This window comes from Phallusia mammillata, chromosome 5, assembly GCF_965637545.1.
Source record: "Phallusia mammillata chromosome 5, kaPhaMamm4.hap1.1, whole genome shotgun sequence".
NCBI classification, from domain to species: domain Eukaryota; kingdom Metazoa; phylum Chordata; class Ascidiacea; order Phlebobranchia; family Ascidiidae; genus Phallusia; species Phallusia mammillata.
In genome coordinates, this window is record NC_137256.1 from 5,360,584 (window position 1) to 5,383,785 (window position 23,202).

Below are 23,202 nucleotides of genomic sequence, written 5' to 3' on the forward strand. Positions count from 1 at the left end.
TATTACTAACACAGTTCAGAACTTTCTTTCATCATAATGTAGTGTTTTTTTGCTATCAATTTAGGAATCAACACTCAAGGCATGTATAAATTAGGTTAAACGGTTTTGTTGAACAGTAAGGACGGCGTCTATTGAAAACGGTGTCAATAGGTCAAACAGTCGTTTGGCGTGTGCACCCTGAGAGGTTACTGCAGGTCAATGGTACGACAATATCTGGGTCAAAGCAAGAGATTAAATTAAAGTATTTGTTTCGTTCTTTTTTAATGTTTTTGTAATTATATGACAATAATAGTGCAAAAAGAATACGAACAATTTTTTTATTGTTGGGTTAATGCTTTCTAAAAATTTGTTTTTAAAAATCTAAAAGTCACCGCAACATTTGTTTACCGTGAATCCGCACAAACACGCGTGTGGGGACCCATTAGTTTTTGTTTACAAAAACAATCATATGTGTGGATCAAATGATGTGTATAGTAAATTGGTAAATATCGTATAGAATATATAAAATGGAAGTATATCAGAAAGCCACCCTTCTAGTTGTTGCTGTTTTTAGTGTTACTTTTGAAACCGATGCAACGGGTACAGATGAGGAAATTTTGAGTATGTTTGACAACACTGCTGGCAACGAGACTGTCTTTAACGCGGCTCCTATTACTGGTAAGAATGCAAATTTCGGGAAGTAAAATTAGATCATATTGTTTTGACCTTAAAGTAAACGCGACTGTCTATAACGCGGCTCCTATTATAATGGTAAGGATCCAAATTTCGGGAAGCAAATTAGAGATCATATTGTTTAGAAGGAAAATTAAAGGGCTTAACAGTTGCGAATAATTTTTGCCTTAGTATTATTTATTTCATTGTCTATTTAAAGGCAAGGTCTGGACAATTTGATAATATTGTGATTGGCAAGATGCTGCAATAAAATTGTTTGTTTTCTACTGAAAAAAGGTCGCAGCATTTTTTTCTGCTGCTAGTCTTACTGCATTATTCCATTATAAAGTTATTTTAAAACTTCTAAATTTGTGTTTTGTTTTACAACACGGACACGTCTATATTTTTGTAGGAGTGTGCGTGGGCGATCCTCCGCCGTGTGGGGAATACGCCAACTGTACAGTCGTCGGCAGCAGCTTTGAATGCACGTGCAGATCTGGTTTTAGTGGAACTCCTCCTGACATGGCTTGCTTGGACATCAACGAATGCAATATCTCTGGTAACTGTGATAACCAGCCGTGTACCAACCTTCCTGGTAGTTTCATGTGCAACTGCACACAAGGTTACGTCGCCAACGGAACCCGATGTGATGGTAGGTTATTGTAATCGTTGCTGTTATATTTTTCGTGTCGAACTTTAAAACGCTTTGTACATGCACGAGGCATAGCTTAATTCCGAACCCGTTTTTTAAAGACATCAATGAATGCGAAGGGACTAATCCTTGTGGAGACAACGGTGACTGTACGAACATGGATGGTGATTACACTTGCGCGTGCAACACTGGTTACATCGGTCCGCCATCGATGGGAACTTGCCGAGGTTAGTTTTATTGGAGTTTATTAGATGTAGTCTAAACCGTTAGACGCTTTTCGAACGCCGCACTAAAACGCCCCTTGTTGCAAATAGAGAGATTGTGTGCTGATTCAAAAGGGCGGTGTCATATTAGTGTGTGTTGGGTTTTGTTTAGTAAAAGGTCTTTCGAGCATTGCACTAGATTATTATAGATGAATTGTGAAATATATCCACACAAGAAACCAGATTAAAATCACCTATTATATCCTCTATTACACTTCTCGCTTACCTACGCCACATCGTTTATTATTATAAAGAGCATATTAATATCTCGTTTACAAAAAAGTTTATCTCATTGGAACCTATGGTTTTAAAGTAGGGTAAACCTTCGCGTACAACATTCGACATCACTTTATTTCTCTAATTTTTATACCAGCACTCGAATGCAGTGATTGCCATTCTAACGCAACCTGCGACCAATCCACTAATCCTGTCAGCTGTTCGTGCAACCCCGGATACGCAGGCGACGGAATCCAATGTGAAGACATCAATGAATGTGTACCTCTTGGTGTCAACTGTTCGTCGATGGCTGACTGCGCGAATTCGCTCGGTACTTTTGAATGCACCTGCAGGACGGGCTACACTGGAGATGGGGTGATGTGCAGTGATATCAACGAATGTAACCTTACCCCGTCGGTTTGTCAAGCCAATGCTGAGTGTACCAACACGCAAGGTTCATTCACATGCACTTGCCAAACAGGATACACTGGCGATGGTCAGAACTGCACAGACATAAACGAATGTATAACCCCTGATTTCAACAACTGTTCGCCGATGGCTATCTGCACAAATCGCCTGGGTACTTTTGAGTGCAATTGTAGAACGGGTTACACCGGCAGTGGTGTGGAATGTTCAGATATCAATGAATGTGACGCCGGTATATGTGACACCAACGCTGGTTGCACCAACACAGATGGAAGCTTCTCTTGTGTCTGCAACAGCGGGTATTTTGGCAACGGCCTCACCTGCAGGCGTAAGTAACGACTTTTTTCCTTTGTTTTTTTTGGTCTAATTCTTACTTGTAGAATAATCTGTCTAATCAGATCAATGCGTCAGGTGCTGTTTTTCTGCAATATGATTCACTCGCAAATTTAATTGGTCTTAAACTGTTGACTTACTATAAGTGTAATTGGTATGCAAAATAGTAACGCCTAACTTGTGTTACATACAAGTTCAGTTCGCGGTCTAGTCGTGTTGTATGTGATCAGTGATAAAGGTAAACACCCTTAGTGTAGGTTGTTAATTGGCCGATTTGATATTACGCCCCAAGCATACATATAGTTAAGCTGTGTGTCTTGTACGAGGTCAACAACACCCACAATAAAAATCATAATTGTATGCTTGTTTTGACATTAAGCAATTAAAACTCTAAGTCGGGCTGTACAAACTTTAGCATGTAACACAATGTCCAGCCAAGCTGTAGCGGGTTATACTTATTTTTCACTTTGTAATTCGTTCCCTTAGCTCGATGTGTCGCAAAACCATTGAGTGACATATGTATGTTTTATACTACAGGTTGTGCAATGTACTGTACATAAATTTTATGTTTTATTGGGCTAATCGTGTCAAATTGAGGACGCCACTTCTATTAGCGTTTAGATCATTTCCCAAACGTTTTTTTCGTCAGATTTTTGCTTTAGTTTAGTATAATCGTTTGCGAACCAATAAAACTATTAAAAAGCAAAGAGCTAAAAAAATGTATTTCTTGTTTGCACACTTTACGAAATCTTTTACGGGTTCCATTAAGTTTGAGTTTGACAATATTGTTTAACATGCGACCTCACTTAAACCAAGCCACAGTAACCACCCGTTTTTGATTTTAAATTAGATCCAAGACGTGACATAAGTTTGTAAACTGCTTTACAGGACAATTCAGGGTGCAGTTGACGCTCGGGTCCATCTTTTCTTTCGATGCAGTACTTGAAAACACAGCCTCAATGGAATATATGAGACTGAATAGGATTGTAAGAGAAGAGTTCCCACTGCGTTTTGCATCAGGCAACATCAACATCACTTCAGTAATCTTTTCTCAAGGCAGCGTCATCGCCACGTAAGAAATAACACTTGCAGTTATAACTAGAGATGTACCGAATATTCGGTTTGCCGAATTTATTCGGCCGGATCGACTAATTTTGCAAAGATTCGGTTTCGGCCGAATAATTCGTTTCGATTCACCCTTAAAATTTGTGTTCGTAAAAGATTCGGTTTCGACCGATCCGAAATTTAGCCGATTCGTTACATATCTAGTTATAATTACAAAACCTAATTACAATAAATCGAAATGTACGACTAAAAGTGGAGCTAATCTTCAAACAATGCAATAAAGCCAAAATAATTCATAAGTTTGCATAATTGGTTGTTTATAAATTAAATAACCTATACTTCGTATCTTTTTATGCAGCATTGACTTGCTGAGCAGCACCTATACTACACCTCAGGAGCTTAATGACAATTTCAATGAGAATCTTGGAAACCAGTCTGTGTTCCAAAGCGGTTCATTCTTTATTGGTATGCTAAAAATTCGTTTTTAACACCATTTCCTCAAAAAGCCTTTGGCTCTTTTGGTGCTTAATCTTAACTCAGTGCCCCGTATACACCTTGTATCGTTTTTTGAGCATAAACATATCCTGCTGTGATAGATCGTTTGGCTCCAGTGTGCCCACTTCATTGACAAAGATTTGTAAAGCTATTTTTTAAGATTTCTTTAAAGTATAACTTATTTATTTACAACTGCTTTTTTCTAAATGATTTTCTGTTTTGGTTTTAAAAAACGACGGAACCATAACAACCATTAGTTTTTCCAATCAAGTATTGTTTAAATTTTTGCTTAAAGTATTCGTTTTTATCTAAAGAGCCTTTGAAAGGCCCATAATACAGGTCCCGTGTTGGGTTTGGCAGGGAAAAAGCGCACACTTATATATGTGATACGTACCGTTGAAATTAATTGTCCAATGCGTATCAAAAACGTATATGGAACGAATCAAAAATGTCCTCAAAGTTTATTCTAAGGGTTAACTTCCTCTCGTGTGTAAATACGGATAACTAACTTTCATCACAAAACTGCATGTTGTTGCAGAACCTTGCACCAACACATTATGCGCTCCAAACGGCATATGCCAACTCGGCGGCCCATCTGGATTTACCTGTGTTTGCAACGTGGGATATACTGGCGATGCATGCAGTGCTGACTTCAACGATTGTGAAACTAATTGCCTAGGAATGAATGAGACCTGCACCGAGACTGCCACTCCGGGCGGGTTTGTCTGCGATTGCGCTTCTGGTTATACAAACGTTTCCAACGTGTGTATCAGTAAGTCGCATTTTTTTTATTGTAAAGTTAAATAATCAAGTTATTATGCAGTTAAGCTGCTGGAATTGGTAGCTTAATGATGTTTTTAACAAACATTTGTTTTTTTTAGGTCAATGCAGTCCTGGTTTTGGTTACTGCCTCAACGGGGCCACATGCACGCCAACTGCCGGAACCGGCAATCCTGCTTGCCAGTAAGTAGAAAAAAGACAAAATCTTTGTGAAGCGTGCAAGCAATGTTTTGTGGAGAATTTTATTATGTTGAATAAGTTGTTGTTTCATAAACATATTTTTGCATTCACAAATTTAACCGCTATTTTTGTATATTTCGCAAGTCTTACAATAAATATTAGCTAATATAACTAAAACCAAACCTAAAATGTACAATTTACAACAGTCAAATCTTAGAAGGTATGTACTATTTATATATCTAAATTCTAAAAGGTAGTCAATTAATCATCTTTTGGGCATAAAGAAAAAATGAAAACTGTAATTTACCTAAACAAAAAAAATATTTTACAGGTGCCCTCAAGGATTTATTGGGGACAGATGCGAAAATACAGGTAAGAAAAAAATGTTGTATACAAAATGTGTTTATTATTGAATGTGAATGCACCATAAAACATTTTTAACATTACACACTTTTCAATTTCTGCCTCATGCAAATCGTTGACATTAATTTATGACACAGATACGTTCCGTACACTGACGATCGTGTTTGGTGTGATTGGAGGCGTTGTTCTCATCATTCTTATCTGTCTCGTGGTCTTTATGTGGATGCGAAGACGCCGAAACGAAATGCACATCCCCAAAGATCCGTAATCGGTACTTACATTTTTTTGTTTGTGTGGAAAACGATTTTTTTGTTGCAAAACTAATGCAGTTTTGCCTACATGCTGGTGTTTTTTTGTTTGCAGGTGTTCACCGAACGGGAATTGGACATTCTTTGTGTGAAGCCTTTTTGTACATAATCGACTGAAATATGCATTTTAACCAAAAACTTTTTTACTGCAATGGTTCCGCTAATGAGCTAATGAGTGTACTTACACACATAGCCTATGCAAGTGTTGTTTTTTACGCCTGGCTTTGCCTTACAGTTCTTCAAATGAACTTTTGTAGTGTCAGTGATCTATATATTCTTTCGTTATGCTTATACCCACCACTAACGTTATCGATGTGAATTTACAACGACGCTTCTTTTGGCGGAAAGGTAAAAACGCGATTGAAGTTTTTCTGACGTTAAACTGGAAGAATCGGACGATGATTAGATCACCGTTTATGACCTCCTTTGGACGATGGGGAATCTGACGCGTGAAAACCTTTTTTTTCCGTCCAACTATGAAAATTTTACCTATAACGTGTATGGATGCGCTAACTGTGGTAAAAGTATCTTAGTTAATTAACATACTATTGCATGAACAAATCTTTTACTTTTAATCCAATAACAACCGATTAGCTAATTCTTCTACCGTATGCATATACTACTGTCACTTTTGCACTTGACGTGGTCAACGTTTAGTGTGTTTGCCCATTCAATGTAGCCAATACAACATATATCTATAAGTATCAATTTGCTTCCAAGTTCACACATTTAACTGGAAAACCCCATGAAAGATTTGTCTATTATGGGTGCACACGCACCGGTTGTGCCTTATCTCTAACAATGTCGACAGACGCTCGGAGACAGCTATTTACTAGAATCACTTAACAAGACTTATGCGCAAAGAATCCATCGCCCTTTCCGGGTTCTCGAGCAATCTAAAAGCGATAACATCTTCTATTGGTAGTTGTCGCGCCCCTAGGCTTTCTGCAACTTGCTGCTAAATTTCAAAGAAATGATATTGATAAAACATAAGCTCACTGCCATTTAATAAAGATTTTGCGGTGATTTGGCAACCCCGGAGGCGAAAAGCGGTTTTTGCAAAGCGTTGACATACAATTGCAACTTTGTACAATATCCCAGCTGTTGGTACCTACAACGAGAGGGCATGGCCACGCTTATTCGCAAGGCTTTCCGCATAGAAGTGTGCTCATTTTTCTAGAGAATTCTTCATCCAAAGCATCAAAACCCCCTTCTAGAGCATCACGGATAACGTTGTTCTTATCACCGGCAATCAACTCTACTTCAGTCATGTTCAGTCTTCCTACTGGAGGCTTGACAGGTAGAACAAAAACCTGCAGAAAATTGTGTTTAGAAAGTATTTTAATCAATTGGTTTATTACATTTTATTCGACAGTGGTGTATATTTCAGCACCTAACACGCCCTGAAAATAACGAATGGTTTGCGTAACTGCCTTGTTCTCACAAGATTGTCGGTTCTTACCTCGACATGACTTCTTTTGTTTCTGTAAACCCGAAGCCTAGGTGATATTGCTTCGACCCATTAAAATATAATGGAATAAACTAAATAAAGTCGACAAAATATGTGAAAGAGTATCTGAACGACGGACTCATTGTAAGCACATTGTGTTCATGTGTTGCCCGACCACCGAGGGATAAAATGAAATATTAACAACAACCCTTGAAAGTCCGTAATTGAAGCAAGCATAACAGGATCGAAACAGTTAATTTGAATAAGTTGGTAGAGCGCGAGTCCCGGAAAGACTCCTGTCGTGGGTTCGAATCCCACCGCAGGCTAGATTTTTCTAGCCTACGCCTTGCCATATGGTGGTGAATGCTTGGTGACCGGCTGATTCGGTATAGCGCCTTCAATGGGCCTGGCGTACTGTGATTAATTTGAATAAGGTTAAATTGTAACGACTTAGGCAGTGCCGGATTAAGGGTCTGCTGGTCTGTAGGCACATTTTATAAGTAGCCCGAAAATCAGGGTTGCCAACTAAAAAATTAGAATTATCAGTGTTGCCAAATCATTGTCAGAAAGATCGTTGTTGCAACTATGACACAGGGTACCATGCAAAAACTTGGTCATATGCCCAACTAAATAACTAAATTTCTACTAATTTTTTATAGTGGCCTGAAGTTTTGACTGGCCTGTAGGCACGTGCCTACTTTGCCTAATGGTTAATCCAGCACTGGACTTAGGCCAACGTTTTTTGAACGACAATTTTTCGTGAGGGGTCAATTAAATCCACGCGGGTAAATGCCAACTTAAAAGCTATAAATGCCACAATCCGTCGTTACACTTTAGGCCAGTTCAAACGTTATACCAATGCTCCGGTATCTCGGACAGCTTTTCCTGGCTTGTCCACATCGTCTTGTGATGCACCGTCAGTGATCAGGAGCACTACGTCTCTAGCATCGGGTCTGTTGCCGCGCGGGATCATAGTATTAGCGGTGTACAACAAAGCATTGCCAGTCCTAGTGCCTGAAAAGAATACAAACAAGACATACTTATGGAATCCTACACTAACTCGTGCTGTTTTACAAACCGCTTCCGTCGTACGGGATCTTGTCGAAAGCTTCTAGGACTCTATCAATGCTATTTGGAAAGTCGTCAAGGAAAATCTGTAACGTTTAATATTGATGGTTCAGGGGAAATAGATGAAATGTAAAATTCTGTATTTTACTTGCGTATCGGTGTCGACCACTTTGTTGTATCGAATAATTCCAAAGTGGGCCGAATCTTCTCGAACTGTGAAATCACTACAAAATAATTTACATTTTAACAAATGTGTTACTAGCGGTTTTATTGGGCCCTTTAAGCTTGTCAAAACTATATGTAGGACATGCCTTTTTTGTGCATAAAATCAATTGGTTTCATACTTACTCAAGGAAACTTTTGACAAACTTTTTCATCTTCAACCAATTGTCGGCGCCTACGGACGAAGACGAATCTAGCACCACTATGAAGTCCATCTTGGCGAAGGGCGGGCAGGGCACTGTGCAAAATCGTATAAAAACAACCTGATTCAGAATGACCTTTACGGTGCGTGGGCGTCTGAAAAATGGCCTCGTTCCCTTGCCGTTACATGACCCGAATAATTCGTTGTGCGTGAGATGTTATCTCGTTTGGCGAACGCACGAAAAGATAAAGTTTAAACAGGAGAATGATCACCGTCTTAATGAATATCACGACCCGAGCAGGAAATAACCTTTAACAAGTCAATTTTCAGTCTTCACGATTTTGCGGTCTAATGAAGGTTAAATATGTAACTTACGGGTACAACATGGTGCCGGACGTGTCCATTGTTCGTTTACTTGGCATGAGTTTTCTGTTGCCCCTGGTGGGTACAGGGTAAACCCGCGCCCGGTGTTGCATCTAAATGAACAGTCTGAACCCACCAGATTCCTATCCGTGCACCTCATGCTTCCGTGAAAGATAGACTGCGTTTTGCATTGCAGTGCTATTGAATTGTAATGAGGTTAGAAGCGCGAATAAGCTGCCGTTTCGTAATCGCAATGCACTCTTACGTTTGCATTGCGGTATTGGGCGACTCCAAAGTCCCCATTTATCCGAATCCATATCCTCGTAACAGATCACACGACTTGCACCGTGCAAACGATATCCTTGGTTACACGAGAAACTGCGTTGTTGAGCAGAATTCAAATTAGGGCCCTTGTACTTGTATTGTAATTTGCATGTCAAGGTTCTTACCTGCACTGACTTTCCAGGTTATTAGAATCAGTGCATGATACCGACCCAAAGCGTATCGCGTTGACTTCACGGCAGACAATCGGTTCGCAGGTGGGTGCAGGGTTGTCACGTTTGCTCCAGACATCTTCAGAACAAAATAAATAAAACTTGGCTTAGCACAACCGAGGCTCACAACGTTGTGGGTTATAATCCTGTCTAAACCGCTTATGTTTGCCTGGTGAACAAACTTGAGCGACCTCGCTTCAATTGGAATCTGATGGATTGAGCGCCACCAAAGTGGTAAAAACCGACGTGGTTTTAAAGCAATGTGGATAAATACAAAGTAATTTCTTCAGGACGAACCGCATGTAGAAGTGCTTTCACCGACCAATGAGTATCCGCGCCTGCAGGAGAATGAACAAATACTGTATGGCGCCATTCCGCCTGTACATTCCATGTAACCGTTTGTCGGGGCGTACACTGGAGGACAAGGAAGACCTGCGGCACAAAATTTTGCCAAATGATTACAGCACAGAAAAGCAGGACGTGAACTTTATCGTGCATATTATCTCACCTTAACGATAATGATCGACGTAATCTACTTAACACATGTTGAAAAACCGAATCAAGTTAAGCTATAGAAACCGCATATTTAAATACAAACTTGCTCGAGTAAAGCTTTTCAACGATGAACAAAGCATACCGACCGGTCGACCGCTAAATTTAATTACAACTTGAAACTGGTCAAACCTCCTAACTGTTCGCAGAACAGAATCTCGTGGTTGCATCCGTCCGTGCTGCAACAGCATCTGCATACCGAAGATGGCGATTTCTTGTTACACTGCGTGTCCTTTGCGTAAATCGACGCCCGTCCCGAGTCCTGCGTAAAGTACAAGAACGATAAGATCACATACAGGATGATGGATTCTACGGTATGCAGGGTGACCCTTATCTGATGTTCGATAAACAATTTATAATCGCCGATAACTGCAAATCGGTTGTTATGCAAGTAAGGGCGGTTTTTATCTTGTTCAGCCAGGGATTAACATTTTTTAAGTTTGCCACTGCGCCAAAACAATGCGTAAGTATGAATTCACACTCATTACACTGTTATTTCTTATTAGTTAGTTTTTTTGTAATTAATTCAGGTGATACATTTTATGCAATTACGGTTTTATGTTTATGTGGTCTACATCAGGGCTTCCCAAACTGGGGTCGCGACCCCTTAACAAACTTGAGGGGTCGCAGAGAGCTGTACCAATTTTTGCAAAAAGTACTCCATACACTGGCGTAGAGTACGGGGGTGTCGCACACCCCCGGCCTTGACCTTTGTATCATGTCACAATGTCATTTTTGTTCAAGTTACGTCGGTTTTGAAACGTTTCCAGCTAAGCGCAAACGCGCTTGAAGTAACGCCATTGATCGAACAAACGTCAGTTAAAACGTAATAATTGCAATTGTTTTGAAATATACAGGCATTTTAGTGCAACATAAAGATGACATATAGAGTTATACACTAGCGTTTAAGTATTGTGTGGCGCAATAACTTTCTCTAATGAAAATAGGTGATAAATTTAAGATTTCTAAGCAGTGTTTAATGTCCGTTTACAAAGCACTGCAACGGCCTAAACTTGGTTTAAGGTGATAAGTGCCTATTTGCAAAACAATGTGACAGAAACTAAAGGCTAAAGCACGTAAAAGGTATCGGTGTTACGACGTGTAAAGTAGTCGACTCCGAGTACCGGTAGGTTGTTTTTAGTTTTCGCTCGAATTAGTCGTTTCAATAAATACAACAAACGTATTTTTCGCATTGTTTATCATATTATCCGTACAGGGTCGCGGAAAATTATTTAAAGAGATTAAAAGGGGTCGCGATCAAAAATGTTTGGGAAGCCCTGGTCTACATTATTGGTTAGCAGGCACTAATGTACAATTTTAAAATCGTTGCGTACGGCACAGAGCAAACTTGTCGAGGGAACTAACAATGTATCCGAAAACAATGTAACCTAATCAACATATCAAATACCTGTATGTGATTGGATGCACAGGCACTTATTTGCTTGCATGCCTTTTCAATCAAGGGATAGTCGCCCCAACCGCCATGGCGAAGTTCGATTTGACAGGTGTCCTGCAGGAAAAAGATTCGTTACGACCTACGTGAGTGTTGTGCCAAAGCTCACAAACATTTCAGTGCGAGTGTAGTAACACCGAAAGTACGTGATAGCTACACGCAGTGCTTTTTTAAGTTGTTTTGGGGGACCGAAACGGTCCCCCAAATTTCTCCAGCGGTTTCCCAAAATTTGCCAATAGCCTAATAAATAATTCGTTTAAGCAAATATGGCTATTTTTTGGTATTTAAATGAAACACTTGCGGTCTCTTAAAACTACTTAGCGGTCACCCAAACCAAACCTTAAAAAAACCTGGCTACACGTATTGTTTTGTTGTGTTCCTTTCACTGGATATTGTATTATTTAGGTAAATACCTGATTTTCTTTACATTCCACCATTCTTCCCTTTTCCAAACACTCTTCTTGACTTTTCACATTCTCACATTCCCAGCATCGAAGTCCTTAAAATATTAATTTTTAACGCAAAAAGGATTTAACTAAATACCCTTGAAAAGTTTGCAAACAAAAACATATTTGTCCTCAGCTAAAAATTCTGTCATAAAATTGTCCTGAACTGGTTTTATAAAACAATTTCAGAAAACATTTTCTTATTATACGTTAACAAGCCCTGTCGAGAAATCAGCACCAATTTGTCATCGACTCACCTTCGTTGCTTGTAAAGCTAATAAGAATGAAAAAGCAAAGAATCAACGTCTTTCCTGGAAAGTTATTCATATTGGTTTTCTATATTGAAGCTAATAAAAAAAACAGTAGTTTATTATTTATTGTAAAACTTTATGCAATCAGAATAAAATGTTATGAGTTATTGCTGTTAAACAGTGATCCAACTCGTATGAGTTTTAAACGCTGTCTTAAGAGTTGAAAACATTTTGTTGCCTTTTTTCCCTCATGGAATCACCCAATGCTCAAATGCGCGCAAATCGCAAAACGAAGAACTGAAATAGGTTACGAGGCAATTTAAATCCAATCACTAGGGCGCAGCCGCCCTCCAGGGCTATATTCTTTGTGTCGCATAGTTGCAAAGTTTTCTAACAGTGAAGGGCGGGATTATCGGTGAGCGAACGATGGTATCTTGAAAAACTTGTTTCTTATCGTTGACAATCATTCGCTTATGGTGCGCATAACATTCTGTATCCCTCGGTTCCAGTTACGTGAGGTTTGGCAGTTACTACTCACGCTCTTTCGAACGTATGAATCATATACTTACGCCTGTCGCGTGAATCACCATAATGGTTGAAAAGGCGCTACGTGGTAAAAAGTAAGTAAAGTTTGAAATATAGGGTACGATTATAATCGTAGATAATTATCAGCGTACAGACAGCACCTATAACAACACAATTTTAACCACAACAATTTCAAAACTCAAGTATCTTTTTTTGCAAATTTTGCAAGCTTATTACGTAAACATGCACTGCTGCGACAAGTGGCAGTCCATTTACATCGAGAAAACATTAAAATTATGTATTACTAAACGTCAATTTGGATTTTATCAACTTTACAAAAATTAATGAGTCGATGAAAAAAAACAGAGGCTGGAAGTGGCAAAACTTTCATGCCAAATGATCCAAAGCGCATGCCCACGTCCTTAAAACCTCAATCTATACGCGAAATAACTAAAGTACGGCATAAGTTTGTTTTGTACATTTTGCAATAACATTTATTCGTATGTACGTATAAAATTAAACTAAAGCAAAAAAACAAAAAAACAATTCAACAACATTTTAACACCAAATTGCCACTTAAGAAAATATTATTTCTACATGTGGAATATTAAGACCGTACTGTTTTGGGTGGCATCAAAGTATTGTTTAGGGGCATTTTTAGTTTTGTTATTTCTTCTCGTAAAGAAAAAAATGTTTTTTGACATACGATTTCAATGTGCAAAAAATCCCCTTCTGTACTCCCTAAATGTAGCTGTTTGGTCTTAACCTCGTGGTCTCAAGTCTCGACATTTTGATTTGTTTAAGAACGAACGAAGATTAAAGTAATTTTCCACGTTAATTAAGCTGATCGGACACCAGAATGGTATGTTAAAATTAGTTCTTCTCTTTATTATTTGCATTTGTCGTAAAAAAGTTAATTTTGTAAGACGTCAACTTAACTGAAAATTAAAAATCAAAATGTCGTTTAAACTTACATTTTTAGTCACAATATTTAAATTGGTAAAGCTAGGGTCATATTTCTTACGTTAACCATTATATTTTTGTGCTGCACTTTAGTTGCGAAGACAAGCCAGAGAGCGAAGGGAATACATTTACAGAAAATCCATAGAAGCTCAAAGAAGATCTATTCAAGAAAGAAAGGATAAAGTAAAAAATGCCTTAGATGGTTAGTAAGCTATTATGTAGTGTATGTATCGAAAACATATTTCCAAATAATTTCTTTGTTATCTAAACATTTGTTTACAGCAAACAAACCCCTGCCCACTGAAATACAGAAAGATGCACTGGATTTACAAAAGGCATTGGAGTTTGATGATAAGGGAGGGGAAGGAGTAGTGGGTCATATGGATGATGAATACAAATGGGTTGGCGTTGAAGACCCTAAAATAATGGTGACTACATCCCGAGATCCTAGCTCAAAACTCAAGCAGTTCGCCAAAGTAAGTGCTACATTTTGCCAGCTATATTTGGCTTGCTGCTTGGTTGTTTGTAGCTCATGTATTGATCATGTGGTAAACAGCATTTTACTTCAATGAATTATAAGTTTCTCTATGCCACATATGTGCATAAAACTCCGAATGCCATAGTACTCTGAAATTATAACACTATGTAAGCTGTTTTTTGATGTAGTTTACAAAACTTCAAATTATCCAAATATTTGAGGTAGCAAATCAAAAAAAAACATGGTTTTTAATGGTTCAGTTCAGCTTCAACACCAAATAATATGGGGCTTAAACCACTCAAACCCTAGCTGCTTACTGTAATTTGTGGACAAATTGCTTGTTGGTTTCCTTTTCCTTTTTAGAGAAAAATAGACTTGGTTTTGTTTTATTCTTAGCTTTTTGAATTGATTGAAAACAATAGCTTTCATATATTACCAGATATTTGTTATAATTTACCAGACACCTTGTTTTTTGTTTAAAACTGTTGGTTTTAGGGTCATTCCATGTCACACGTCCCAGAAAAATGGCAAAAGTTAACCCACCCTTTCAGATTTTTATCAAATTTCATATGTCCATGCAGCTAGTTACACTGATTTCAACAAAAAAAAATTGTTGAAATCTATCAATGTTTTGCGAAGTTATGACATTTTGAAAATATGTCAAATATGTGATCACTGCAGCGACGCGCATCAATGCTTTTGATAATACTGTGTTTAAAATGTTGTAGTTCTTTCTAATTTGTATATTGTGGTCATTTTGGTAGGTTAGGTGCCCCTTTAGGACATTCTCAATCACCTTATTGCAGGTTTTCATGTTTTTGAAATATGGGTCAGTAATTAAAGGGGGTTCAGTTTGGGGGTATGCGAATGTGCATTCAAGCGTAACGACAACTTTAAAAGCTCATATCTTGAAGTGCACACCAGCTAGAAAGTTAAGTAATGGCTCAAATGAAAGCTCTTGCTGAGTACTTTACTTGTTCTTAATTTTGTGATGCTTTTCTGTAATTTGTTTGAAGCAGGGTCATAATAACACAGGTTCATTTTTCGGATATTTTCATGATACTGCTTCTATTATCTATACTTTATGTGCCCTAATTTGTAATTAAAAGTTGTTAAGATGCAAACGTTTAGTGTAGGTGTCTCACTGGATACTTAATGCCACAAAAAGACATATCCAACACAAAAACAAGGTATTTTACCAATTGACTCTCTAACAGATGAAGAGCAAATGCTTCTGAATATTCGAGTTGCTGCTGATAAGGGTAATGAATGTTGTTTGGAGAACGGATGTATTTTCCACAAGTACAATTACATTGGTTGGTACCCTTCCTTGCACAAGTGTTGTTATCCTTTTCAAGTTCACAGTTAACCAGTCAAACACCGTAGTATATGTTCTATCACTTGGGAATATTACCAAAAATATAAAAATTACAATTTGAACATTGTACCGTGATTCCCTATCTTGTGGTTTTTATAGGAACTGAAGATGCCATTAGGCGAAATATATATATTCCAAGATTTTATCGACTGATTTTGTTACATGGAAAATGCTTTTCCATTCTTGGTTAAATTACAGAAAAGCATCACAAAATTAAGAACAAGGAAAGTACTCAGCAAGAGCTTTCATTTGAGCCATTACTTAACTTTCTAGCTAGTGTGCACTTCAAGATATGAGCTTTCAAAGTTGTCGTTACGCATGAATGCACATTCGCATACCCCCAAACTGAACCCCCTTTAATTACTGACCCATATTTCAAAAACATGAAAACCTGTAATAAGGTGATTGAGAATGTCCTAAAGGGGCACCTAACCTACTAAAATGACCACAATATACAAATTAGAAAGAAATATGACATTTTAAACGCAGTATTTTAAAAATCATTGATGCGCGTCGCTGCAGTGATCACATTTTTGGCATACTTTCAAAATGTCATAACTTCGTGAAACATTGATAGTTTTGAAAAAAAAAATTTTTGTTGAAATCAGTGTAACTAGCTGCATTCACATTTTAAATTGATAAAAATCTTGCAAGCACATGTATTTATGAACTGCATGAACAAATGTATGTTGCCTTTTAGGAAATGAAGTTATTTTTTCCAAACTCACAAAGACTGAACCGAGGTAACCATGAGATGAAAGCACTTGTAAATGCTTGTCGGGCTAATCAAGTCACTGACTTTATTGTGCTTCATGAACATCGTGGAAATCCAGGTGAATTAAACCAACTAATAGCCACTTTGCTTACTTGTTTGCAAAACAAACTTTTTAATAGAGGTTTGCCAATTTTTATTGTAAATGTTAAAAAAGTCTTGTTGTGTTGCGATGAACATAAATTCAATACTGGAATCGACCTGTGCCTTTGTTATGTGTAAATACATGAAATGCTTAGTGACCTGGTGATTTCGTATAATAATGCCTTCAACAGGCCTGGCGTACTCCAGTTATGTTTAACACATCTGTATACACTTTTAGATGGTATGGTTATATCTCATTTGCCATATGGTCCAACAGCATATTTCAACCTGTCCAACTGTGTCATGCGACATGACATTCCAAATGTTGGCACAATGTCTGAAGCTTACCCTCATTTGATTTTTCACAACTTCCAGTCAAAACTGGGTGAAAGGGTAAATTTCTCCATATTTTCTTCCACCTGTTTCCATAAATATTTTCATATAATTATCACATTGGTCTGTTCCTACATAAACGCACCAAATCAGCTGTTTTGTTGTCAGCTTATTGCTGTGTGGCATGTTATGTGCTGAGTATTCATTATGTTGGTACACCTAACTTTTAAATAGATCTGTGACAAAATAAAACTATCCGTCTGCGTTTGACGCTTGTTGTTGTGTAATTAAATATTCAAAACGTTACTGTGCAGGTTAAATCGATACTTCAAGCTCTGTTTCCAGTCCCTAAAGAGGAATCAAAACGTATAGTGACGTTTGCAAACCAAGATGATTTCATTGCATTTCGACATCACGTGTACACGAAACCAGATCGCAACAACATCGATTTGAAGGAAGTTGGACCAAGATTTCAGATGCGCTGTAAGTACATTGTCAACTAGAAGTCAGACACTTGACCCAAAACAAGTTTATGAATTTTTTTCAGTGTATGAAATTAAGTTGGGAACGATAGACGAAGCGGACTCGGCTGACACTGAATGGAGATTACATTCATTTATGAACACAGCGAAGAAGCGTCGTTATCTTTAAGTTGACGTTTTGACATTCACACGTCTGGTGAGGTAGGTTATTATAGTATACCAGGCATATTAAAGGCGCGATACCGAATCAAGCCGCTCTTCCAAGCATTTCCATACGGCAAGGAAAGGATTAGCAAAATCTAGCCTGCGGTGGGATTCCAACCCACGACTGCAGTCTTTCCGGTACTTTCCGGAGTATCCGTGATCGCTGGTCTGCATCGACGCTTCAGGGCTGATCCCAGTATGATTGCATTCATCTCAGTTAATCAAGGAATAAAATTTCCTTTATAATGTATTTACAACTGTTGCAACTGTACCAAAAATTTACAGAGTTGTACTGTCATGTACACAGGCGCCGAGATTTGCAAAAATACAAGGTGGCGGGCGCAACATATCACGTCACTTTATGTGATTCACTAATGGGTGCAACCAAGTTTTTAAACTCAAAGCCAAACAAACGTTTAATTAATGTTTCATCAAGTTGTTGTCGCTCTGTAACACCTGATATAACCATTTATTGCGACACTAACTCGCAGTGTACACAGTAATGGCCAAACATTCGCTGAGAAACAATTAAGTGTTTGACGTCATAAACAAGGCGCCAACCCAGAGGTTACAGTTTTAAGGCACGTTTTGTTTTGTTGCTATATCGCCAGCACGCTTGTTTAAAGCAAAAAAATCTCAATTTTCTTCACATTTTACGATCTTTTATACGTTACGTAATACAGATTCAAACAAACCAGATACCGCTTACTCGACGCCTTTGGTCATGTAATTGTTTTTATTTGATTCCATACATTTCCATACTACCCTTAAACGAAAGTGTTGTATTTTCATATAAGTGTTGTAAATTCTATAGTTTCCATAGTAGCCTCAACGAAAACAAACGTGTTAAGCTGTTTTCTCTTCCACCTAGCACCAGTTACGAATCTCTTCTGTCCATTTGCCGGTTCACCAGTGTCTGCTCTAGGCCTTTAAGTGTTATTTTGCCAAAGAAAATTCCCAATTTTCGGGTACTCTGTACGAAATGACGTTGCCTTGTTAAACTTATCTTTGAACAAGTAGCTCCCAGTGTTACCATGCCAGTCCCTTAATTTATGTCAAACCACTTAAATGGTAAATTTACATAACATCCATTTTTTTACAAATAGCGCGGAATTGTATGTCCAGCTGGGATTTACGAGTCGGGTTCGGTCTCAGATGTATTCAAAAAATGCCCTTTAATTGCAAATATGCCACAGTTTGTTCTCCGAACGTACTTGTGCACAAGTATTCTATTTTTAAAATACCCAATAATGCATGTCATATATTTTTTTCTATATCTTTTGTGCAACTACATTTTGTAGTTCGGACTGTTGACATTTGTTGTTTATGTTATTATAAAAAGGTTTGGATCACGTGTATGTACGGAGGGGACGTCATGGACGGCTAAACGTTACAATATTCTTTGCTGCAAACGGAAGCTTCAAAGATTTGCAAAACTTCAATGTAGCAGAATGAGCGATTGCATTTTTCTATTTTGTGTCCTGTCTTGTAAATATCCTAAAAGCAAAAGAGAGCAGCTGAAAGGAATTTTATTTGCATGTGACAAAACAGACAAGTTGTTAAAAAGCGTTGTATGCACAAACAAAAATAAACAAATTTGGTTTTGTTGATCGACATGGACATACCAATACAAAATAGACTCGCAATCAAATTGTCAACCAAGAGTATTTGATGTTTTTAACCCTGCATTAAAAACTTAATGTGTTTATGTATTTTGTAAACCAAGAATACCAACAGGCACAGATCCACAAAAGCGTGTATCGACACAATTTTGCTGCACTGATATCCTCCCAAGTGCTAGAGAGGAATCTGTCATACGAAACGTCCCCTCAGCAACACTTTCATATTTGGATTGCTGGTCGCTGCAAGTTTTTCACCTTCTGTTACGGTTATTTGCGGGTGTGCGTTTCAACAGCTCCTAACATTACACGGTTGTTGACAATTTGCGCGATCGCTCGGCATAACCACTCGAGTACACGACGCGCATTCGTCAACCAACGCCTGGGATCAATAAATTCCGCCATTCGCTTTATTGTCAAACTTGTCGAGTGCTTCTTTCCGCGATGACTTCATGTAGAACTGCTAGAAAGTAATAAAAGAAAAGAGGATTCGATGCGCTTTGTGCAGATAGAGAGCTCTGTTGATGTGTTCAGTCGCTCTGAGTCATTTTGGTATGGCTATTACTACTTCATTTAAGGGGTTTACAACTTTGAATAATAATAATTCGTCACAAAAAAATGTTTCGTTGATTTTCATTCGTGGTGTTTTGTGGAGCAGAGTATTCGTGAAAAAACAAAACTTTAATTTAAGATATTCCAAAAAGGAAGTATTTTCATGTTTTGTTTCTTCATGTAAGCTGTAAAATCATGTAAGCGGTTTGAAAATATAAAAAGTACTTGGCCTAATATCTTAAATAATTAATCTACTTACTATAGTCCAGTTTGGCTCACATTTTACTTGTACGTACCAATATTGACTTAATTGGGTTTCATCGCAAGATAACTAAGTTTTGTACTACTTCGGAGGTCGATTTATTCGTAGTTAAATTAATGAATTGATTTCGAAGTTTTTAGTCAAACAAACGTATTTTTAAATAACTTATAATTGTCAATAAACCCAAGTCCTATAAACACCCTTTTGTGGTTTAGCCAATTAGTGGGACATAACTAAAACAATATTTGCCTTAATAGTTGGAAATCTTATGCTTCAGTGACAGCGACATGGAATTTTTGTCTTTCGGCATACAAAGTATGCTTCATTGGGCGCATAAAAAACGCCACCCAAACAGCACTTTTCGTGCAGAGCGTGACCAATTTACCGCTAAAAGGTTTTTTAGTAGTCTCGTGGAAGTTTATCGAACATGCGAAAATAATCCTTACTAAAGCATACAGAGAGAGTAAAGGCGAAGGTGTTTTCATATCCCAAACTCTGATAACAAAACAGTATTATGCCGGAGACTAACTGTTTACTGCACTTAGTAACAGTAACTAAGGCGGCGCGGCTTCGGCCAATGTTCCGTTATCAACGATCCATAAATCGTACACAGAGCGTGTGATAAGGAGTGTGTCACCTGCCCTGACGAACAGACAGAATCTAAAGGCTCGACAAGTTGCGTCTTGCTTTAAATCCACTTAACATGGGTTTCATGAAGTTCCCAGGGACCAGTCATTTTGACAGTTTTAATTTAGCGACTCCTTGGCTCGCCTGTTGGTGACTGTGAGCCAAGCATAATAGAAAAAGGCAGACAATTTTTTGGGCGCTTGGTTGAAAGTACACTGTAGTTTCACAAAGCAGTTAGTTCCGCGAAATAATAAAAAACATTTTTTTTTGCCTAAAGTTAGAGGTATAGGCCAATTATGTACTTTTCATCCAACGCTATGTTTTAATTACATACTTTTTGCAGTTGGGTGTCCTATAGCATTACCCTTAGTCCGACTTTAATTTGTTTAGTTTTGGATGTGCTTGCTTTGTTTTGTCACGCACTTGTCTCATCAAGTGGTATATCTGAAGTGGAAATGAACAGGCGCAAGTAGATATACAGGTAGCTAGGCACGTTAGCACAATAAACACAATCCGTGTATTACTGGGTAAAGTGAAACTCTATAGAAGGGTTGCACAACCTACATACATGTAGTGGCAGCCGTAAGTTGAAAGGATATTATTTGCTTTGTAGCCCTACGCGCCAACAATGCAAAATATACAGACAATACCAAACAGAGTAACAATATAGATGGTGACGTCATAAACAGTTGATGATCTTCACTTTGCTAATTCAGTCTGGATAAAGTTAAAAATCAATAGATAGGACATTATGAGATACATTCCATTTTTGTGCAACTGTTATTTATAATCCAAACAACATTACGACGTTAAATTGGCTGCCATTGCTAAAATAAGCACCGAAAACAAAATAGGTTGAGCAACCATGCGCTTTGGCCCGAACGCAAACAGTCAAAATCGCTGCTTTATTTTTCGTTCCATTTAGCCCTGTGAACTCACTCCCTCGCAGTTTTGCATTCACCAAGGTAGCGAGCGGGCCAGACCAACGCGAAGCACGAGCGAGTTGTGTTTGTTGAGGATATTAACTCCCTTTTAGCCATTTTCAGAAAGTGGCTCGTTACAAGCGATTTGTTGTATCTGTCTCAAAGTTTTTCTTTTATTTTGGCTGTTTTGTTTGCAGCAGTGTACTTTTAACGTTTATCTTTTTTAATAAAATTAAGAAGGGAATTTGGTTTAATTCTAATCAAGGCTGTGTTATATGTGTTTGCACGCAGATGAATCACAAGTGATACTAGACTAACACAAATGATGACTGACGAACAAATCTCAGAGCCATCAACATCTGTTGCGAGTCCTGGTTTGGATAACGACACTGGTGAAGGACTGCTCCATAAACCAACTGCTCAATTAAGCGCTGAAGCTCCTAGCTCAGTGGCCACGAAACTACAGGAATCAAGCGACTCCTGTTCGGAAGAATCAAGCAAGAGTGCTGATATCCTAGTGGTGAACGATGATAATTCGGACACGTCATCGATTACTCCAGCAGTTGGAGACATTGACGTAGGGGAACTTCCAGCAGTAGAACTCGAGGAAGCTGATAAAACAGATGATGCAGATGCACCAATACAAGTATCAATCGTCGATAAAATTGGGTCCAGTTTTACAGTGTCGCCCGAGCGTGATTCTGAAGTCGAAGAAATCCGAAGCCGTAGCGACAAGGAAGGTAAATTTTAGGTGTAAAAAATCGTTTCTGAATTTGTCGATAAATAAAATAATTTTTCAGATACCGTATCTGTAAAGTCATCGTTTTCAAGTCAAGACGAGTCGATCGGAAAGCCTGAAAAACTGCCCGAAACTATTGACACAAATCCAACCCAGCTTGTGGTAGCTGGTCCAGAACCAGAGAGGAAAATACCGGTATATCATAACAGCAGTATATTTTACGTTTGCATAGAGACTGAAAAACAAGCACAAGCTCTTTCTTGCGTACACTGAAGTTGCTAAATGTATTGAAGACTCGATTTAAACATAAAATATCATACTATGTTTAACTGTGCAAAAAGTAAATTTAACTGTGTAAAAAGTTGTTTGAAACACTGTGAAAAGTAGAATTGTTTGAAATATTATAAAAGTGTTAAGTGAACGATTTATATTCTTGCACAGAACACTGAAATTGTCGCCCTTCAAAGCAAGATTGACGAGACCAACGTTGAGCTGCAATCCTATCAACAGCGCGTAGAAGAGCTTCGACAGAGACTGGAGAAATACGAGGGAAAAGAGGGAGAGGAAAGTCCTGAACAGTACAAAGAGAAGTTAAAGAGTCGGGAGGAAGAGAACAGTAAACTACAACAAGAGCTAGAGGAGAAAAAGGGCGCCTTGGATGAAGCCAAGCTCAAGGAAAACGATCTGAGCAACAAACTGCAGACTCTAGGCGAAGAAAAAGACGTGCAGTTGCGTAAGAATGAAGAGGAAGTCATTGCGCTTCAGGCAAAAATCGCTGAACTAAAATCCGCTTTGGACAAGGGAGAACAAAGGGAAAATGACTTATCGGAAAAGAATGGCGTCCAACAAGCATCTAGCCCTCGTACCAACGCCAGCAGGACTAGTCTTTCTTCAGCACACTCGAAAGGGAGTAGGCGAAAGAAACAATCAAAAGTGTGCAATATATTATAAAAACTCTGCTTGAAATAATATCCACAAACGAACTCATATTTGTTTGTTTAAGTAGCCCAGGGGTTCCCAAACGTTTTTGGTCTGTGGCCCAAATGTCTATTTAATAGCGATTCGTGGCCCACCATATGCTGTAAATT

At 38.3% G+C, this 23,202-nt stretch overlaps 4 protein-coding genes across 4 annotated transcripts in view; 3 read left to right on the forward strand and 1 right to left on the reverse strand.

Annotated features, from left to right (window-relative positions):
* Positions 1-5,853, forward strand: part of LOC145229131 (uncharacterized) — a 33,593-nt gene extending 27,740 nt beyond the window's left edge. Inside the window, exons 49-59 of the mRNA XM_080094412.1 lie at positions 554-657; positions 1,064-1,303; positions 1,405-1,530; positions 1,940-2,536; positions 3,430-3,613; positions 3,965-4,071; positions 4,640-4,873; positions 4,983-5,064; positions 5,393-5,433; positions 5,562-5,695; positions 5,788-5,853. Of these exons, the coding sequence (XP_079950538.1) occupies positions 554-657; positions 1,064-1,303; positions 1,405-1,530; positions 1,940-2,536; positions 3,430-3,613; positions 3,965-4,071; positions 4,640-4,873; positions 4,983-5,064; positions 5,393-5,433; positions 5,562-5,692 (1,846 nt within the window). The 3' untranslated portion in view covers positions 5,693-5,695; positions 5,788-5,853. The remainder of the gene's footprint in view (positions 1-553; positions 658-1,063; positions 1,304-1,404; positions 1,531-1,939; positions 2,537-3,429; positions 3,614-3,964; positions 4,072-4,639; positions 4,874-4,982; positions 5,065-5,392; positions 5,434-5,561; positions 5,696-5,787) is intronic.
* An 869-nt stretch (positions 5,854-6,722) lies between these two features.
* LOC145229132 (uncharacterized) lies at positions 6,723-12,265 on the reverse strand. The gene is made up of 13 exons (XM_080094413.1): positions 12,180-12,265; positions 11,890-11,975; positions 11,432-11,533; positions 10,156-10,285; positions 9,769-9,903; positions 9,427-9,550; positions 9,243-9,355; positions 8,990-9,175; positions 8,599-8,710; positions 8,399-8,474; positions 8,261-8,336; positions 8,039-8,196; positions 6,723-7,045 (listed from the first exon to the last, which is right to left on the reverse strand). Exons 1-13 carry the CDS (start codon positions 12,247-12,249, stop codon positions 6,869-6,871), a joined length of 1,545 nt encoding a protein of 514 aa, XP_079950539.1. The 5' UTR covers positions 12,250-12,265; the 3' UTR covers positions 6,723-6,868.
* A 1,145-nt stretch (positions 12,266-13,410) lies between these two features.
* LOC145229133 (U3 small nucleolar ribonucleoprotein IMP4-like) lies at positions 13,411-19,432 on the forward strand. Its single transcript, XM_080094414.1, has 8 exons — positions 13,411-13,560; positions 13,755-13,863; positions 13,944-14,137; positions 16,218-16,350; positions 16,612-16,766; positions 17,021-17,189; positions 17,254-17,389; positions 18,735-19,432. The coding sequence occupies exons 1-7, from the start codon at positions 13,558-13,560 to the stop codon at positions 17,355-17,357; spliced, it is 867 nt and encodes a 288-aa protein (XP_079950540.1). The 5' UTR covers positions 13,411-13,557; the 3' UTR covers positions 17,358-17,389; positions 18,735-19,432.
* Positions 19,433-21,647: 2,215 nt separating this feature from the next.
* Positions 21,648-23,194, forward strand: LOC145229140 (uncharacterized). The gene is made up of 3 exons (XM_080094418.1): positions 21,648-22,115; positions 22,176-22,309; positions 22,556-23,194. Exons 1-3 carry the CDS (start codon positions 21,698-21,700, stop codon positions 23,063-23,065), a joined length of 1,062 nt encoding a protein of 353 aa, XP_079950544.1. The 5' UTR covers positions 21,648-21,697; the 3' UTR covers positions 23,066-23,194.
* Positions 23,195-23,202: the final 8 nt, after the last annotated feature.

Bases quoted from the DNA above. Each gene is read 5' to 3' on its own strand.
- LOC145229140 (XM_080094418.1), top strand. From the start codon at position 21,698: ATGATGACTGACGAACAAATCTCAGAGCCATCAACATCTGTTGCGAGT. The intron at 22,116-22,175 runs GTAAATTTTAGG...ATAATTTTTCAG, and splicing joins AAGCCGTAGCGACAAGGAAG to ATACCGTATCTGTAAAGTCA. The intron at 22,310-22,555 runs GTATATCATAAC...ATTCTTGCACAG, and splicing joins AACCAGAGAGGAAAATACCG to AACACTGAAATTGTCGCCCT.
- LOC145229132 (XM_080094413.1), bottom strand. From the start codon at position 12,249: ATGAATAACTTTCCAGGAAAGACGTTGATTCTTTGCTTTTTCATTCTT. The intron at 11,976-12,179 runs GTGAGTCGATGA...TAATATTTTAAG, and splicing joins TAGCTTTACAAGCAACGAAG to GACTTCGATGCTGGGAATGT. The intron at 8,337-8,398 runs GTAAAATACAGA...TAAACGTTACAG, and splicing joins TGGTCGACACCGATACGCAA to ATTTTCCTTGACGACTTTCC.
- LOC145229133 (XM_080094414.1), top strand. The intron at 13,864-13,943 runs GTTAGTAAGCTA...ATTTGTTTACAG, and splicing joins AGTAAAAAATGCCTTAGATG to CAAACAAACCCCTGCCCACT. The intron at 17,190-17,253 runs GTAAGTACATTG...AATTTTTTTCAG, and splicing joins ACCAAGATTTCAGATGCGCT to TGTATGAAATTAAGTTGGGA.